The following is a 4,241-nucleotide window of genomic DNA, read 5'->3' on the forward strand; positions in this document are numbered from 1 at the left end:
GAACATGAGAATCATACATCCATTCTTAAGTAACGTGAGGATTTTTCATAACATCTTTAACTAATTTTACAAGGATTCCAATGTTAGCAACGTGAATCCAACGAGATTTCTTGAAACAGAAATTCATGTAGTAGTAATGTGAATCTCTTGAAACAAAAATTCCAACGAGATTTCTTAGCACCTTAGCAACGTGAGATTTTACAATTTTAAGGGAGTACGGTACAATCTTTCTCAAGAATATCATATGAATTTTCCCCTACTTCGATCCACCATTACGTGTTGTCGCAATCAATGGGTGTTAAAGGGATTATCAAGAGAATCGGCTCAGGTATGTTAAGGCTAAGCCCTTCCTTCATTTTGGCATGATCTCATAATTATATGTGTTTGATAACGAGGCATAAAGAGAAGTTCATACTCCCGAATTTATATACATTATCCTAGTCTCATAAATTACAGTATTCTCCTTATCGGGACTTCATATTTAATTGAGTATTATCTTCTTCCAGTTAAGAGAGCAGAAAGCCTATATATATAGTATTACAGTATTTTTACCACCATCGAGCTATAATCGGTGGGCAGGCCCCTATTGGGCAACCTCTGATCAGATGAAATGTTATATACCGAGCCTACTGTGACCGAGCGCCTATGAGCGAGCCTAGTTGGCTGAGATACAGAGCCTAGTATGACCGAGCGCCTATGAGCGAGCCTACTACGGCAGAGTAGTTATATATATACCGAGCCTTATAGGGCCGGACAACTATTTTACTTATTATATTGAGAGAGTTGAGTCAGTATCAGCAGGTAAGCATATCTTCAGATTATCTTTGACTCTCAGTTACTTTCAGTTATTATACTATCAGTTCAGTTACAGTTTTCAGTATATTGCCTTACATACTCGGTACATTATTTCGTACTGATGTCCCTTTTCTGGGGGTGCTGCATTTCATGCGTGCAGGTTCAGTCAGACAGATGGGTAGACCTCCTCATTAGGTGTTGCCTGAGTTCAACTTGATCGATAAGCTCCATGCCCTTCGGAGTTGTCGGGTCTAGAGCTTTATGTACATTTTGTGTGTGTGTGTGTGTGTGTGTGTATATATATATATATATATATATATATATATCTAGAGATTTATGTACATCTTGTGTATAAATGTATATATGTTATGAGTAGGTCGGGGCCCTGTTCCGATCACAGTATATCCATCAGTAGAGGCTTGTAGACATATCCTATCAGTTAGTGCAGTATGTTGGGCTTATAGGCCTTGTATGTATATTTTGTTGGTTTGTCAGCTGTAGTAGTTATGACGGCCTTGTCGACCCAACTTTATATTGATGTGTAGTCAGCGTTCGCAAATTGTCTTGCAATGTGGCCCATGGCCAAGGTGTGACATTATATGTTCAGAGTCCCTTAGTCGCAAGTTGGTACACAAGGATAGGTGAGGCACCGGGTATCGGTCTCGTCCCCCAGGTTCGGGGCGTGACAACGGCCCATTTGGCCAATCGCCCCGAGAGATCGTTTTTGTGCATTATGTTTCTTAACGGGTAAGTAGTTACGACACATATGGGATGACATTGAAAATACGGCTTTAACTTCCGGGAGGCGCTTAGCAAAGCGAGCGCCAATTTCTCCAGGTGAGGATACCTAGTTTCGGCCTTGCCTACAGTCCTGCCAACATAATAGATAGGAAATTGCGTACCTTCCTTTTCCCGGACTAGGACTCTACTTACCGCTATCTCGGATATCGCTAAGTACAGGTACAACTGCTCGTCTGCCCTCGGAGTATGAAGCAAAGACGGGCTCGAAAGGTACCACTAGAGTTCTTCCAAATCTTGTTGGCACTCCGGGGTCCACGAGAAGTTATTCTTCTTCTTCTTTAATAACGAGAAGAACCGGTGGCTCTTATCGGAGGACCTTGAAATGAACTGTCCCAAGGCGGCTATGCGCCTGGTTAGCCTTTGAATGACCTTGACATTGCCCACGACGGTGATGTCTTCTATGGCCTTGATCTTGTCGGGATTGATCTCGATTCCCCGATTGGACACCAATAATCCGAGAAACTTTCCAGATCCGACCCCGAATGCGCACTTCTCCGGGTTCAACTTCATATTGTATTTCTTTATTATGTTGAAAGTTTCCTGCAAATATTTCAAATGGTCCTCTGCTCATAGGGACTTAACTAACATGTCGTCAATGTAAACCTCCATTGATTTTCCTATTTGCTCATCGAACATTTGATTTACTAGGCGTTGGTAAGTAGAACCAGCATTGTTTTTAGTCTGAATGGCATTACGTGATGACAATAGGTGTCGTATTTAGTAAACGAAGGAAGTCTTTTCCTGGTCGCCCGGATTCATCACACCCAATTTTTTCTGTTATTTTTCCACATGGGTATCGACGTTAATTTTCCAGAGATAAAGGATAACCCCTAATCACTGGAGCATTGGGCCGTAAGTCTAAATTTCAGGGGTCAAAAAGCAAATAGCCCAACTTGCAGACGAATCTCCTATAAGAAAACCCTACCCCCCTGAGATCTTTTACGCTTTGCTCGTCCAGATCTGAAAAATCAAGCATGGGTAAGCTCAGCCACATAATTCAAAAGCCTGTGTTGGTAAAGGGTTAATGTGGTGAGATTTTGGTTTATGCAGGAAAGGTTCACGGATCATTGGCTCGTGCTGGTAAGGTGAGAGGCCAAACACCCAAAGTCGCCAAGCAGGATAAGAAAAAGAAGCCCCGTGGCCGCGCTCACAAAAGGATGCAGTACAATAGGCGTTTCGTTACTGCTGGTAATTCTATTCTATTATTCTGATATATTTGGAAACTACTTATTGATGATGAAATTAATTTGGTCTATAGTTTCTAGTATCATAGACTTGAACTTTTGCAACGAACAATTTGTGGAAAAACGCTCCTTTGTCTGAAATTTTCAAGGATTTAATAGAACTCAGTTAATTTTTTTAAGCTGGGTAAGTAGACTTGGTGACCAAATGTTAAAGTTTCTGGTGTGTGTGAGTTACCTGAGTTGTTGAAAAACCAATCTGCGAAAATGGCCTGAGTCTGTATTACTTGTTTCAGTTAATATCTAGATGTGTTGTCAGCCTTTATAGATCAACATTATTTGCATACCCCATCTTCACGTTTGACGAATACCCTTATGTTACTTACTTTTACACCCAATCAAACATCGAAAACATTATCCCTCTATGGCGCTCTATGCCTATCCTAAGATGAATATGCGACTTGGCTGTTGGCATTTATGTTGGCGTAAAGTTTGTGAGTGTTGTACAACTACTGTGTTTGAGTCGATGTTAGCATAATCCTCTAAAGTAGTTTGATTTAACCTTGGCATGACAGAAGCCAAACTTTATTGAAAATTTTGCATTAGAATGCCTTTGTTGTAAAATTAGAATAGAACATTCTGTTGATACTAATTGGTTGGCATCTTACAGGAAATATGTACATGTGAGTTTACACTGCTACTCTCGCATTTCTCATCCGAATATGTTTATTTTTGCAGTTGTTGGCTTTGGCAAGAAAAGAGGACCAAACTCTTCTGAGAAGTAAATTCAGAAATGGGTAGAATTTGTTTGCTTTTCTGAATTGTTATTTTTATCGTGCTATAGCTCTTTTAATTAATGGGGTAAGCTTGCCATTGACAATCTTGTACGGTTAATTAGATTTTTGAATCCGTACAAGATAGTTTTGCATTGAATTAAAGACTTTATTTTTCAAGTTTCCCGGCTCAAATAATGTTGGCGTTTCCAATCGGCGGAACCCTAAAATTGGGCAGCAAGGTACCTATCTTTAACAACAGAATCACAATAGCAGGCAAAATTATACTTTTACGTTTTAACAATCTAGTGAACAAGAGAGAAACGCATCTTTAGATCTGCAAATTTTTATTTGCCCGACAACTCTACCATTAGTGTAAGGTTCTTGTTCATCTTCTTGTGATGCATTTTGGTAGTCAAGGACTTAAAATGATTTATTGTAATAACAAGAGGAAGAGAGATTGCAAGTATTTTTTGGACTGTAAAGCACTTATACCTAGGGTTTTAAAAAAAGATAACGTGGAAAGAAAATAATTATCTAGGGCAAGTTGTGTTTGCAAGCCAAATGCCGAGTACGGAATCAAAGAAACGCTAAAATATTGCAAATGGAAATGGCTCAAATATGTCATCAGACTTTAATAAGTGGCCTATCTATGCCATTTGTTACAAGCTAGAGATATTCATGCCACTAT

General features: G+C 39.6%; 1 protein-coding gene across 1 annotated transcript; it reads left to right on the forward strand.

Annotated features, from left to right (window-relative positions):
* The first annotated feature begins 2,339 nt into the window (after nucleotides 1-2,339).
* Nucleotides 2,340-3,730, forward strand: LOC104116933 (small ribosomal subunit protein eS30z/eS30y/eS30x). The gene is made up of 3 exons (XM_009627897.3): nucleotides 2,340-2,574; nucleotides 2,647-2,784; nucleotides 3,516-3,730. The coding sequence occupies exons 1-3, from the start codon at nucleotides 2,571-2,573 to the stop codon at nucleotides 3,560-3,562; spliced, it is 189 nt and encodes a 62-aa protein (XP_009626192.1). The 5' UTR covers nucleotides 2,340-2,570; the 3' UTR covers nucleotides 3,563-3,730.
* Nucleotides 3,731-4,241: the final 511 nt, after the last annotated feature.

This window comes from Nicotiana tomentosiformis, chromosome 12 (genome assembly GCF_000390325.3).
Source record: "Nicotiana tomentosiformis chromosome 12, ASM39032v3, whole genome shotgun sequence".
Lineage (NCBI taxonomy): Eukaryota > Viridiplantae > Streptophyta > Magnoliopsida > Solanales > Solanaceae > Nicotiana > Nicotiana tomentosiformis.

What these genes read in the sequence shown, in the direction of transcription:
- LOC104116933 (XM_009627897.3), top strand. An exon ending in TAGGCGTTTCGTTACTGCTG is followed by an intron (nt 2,785 to 3,515) that starts GTAATTCTATTC and finishes TTATTTTTGCAG; the next exon opens with TTGTTGGCTTTGGCAAGAAA.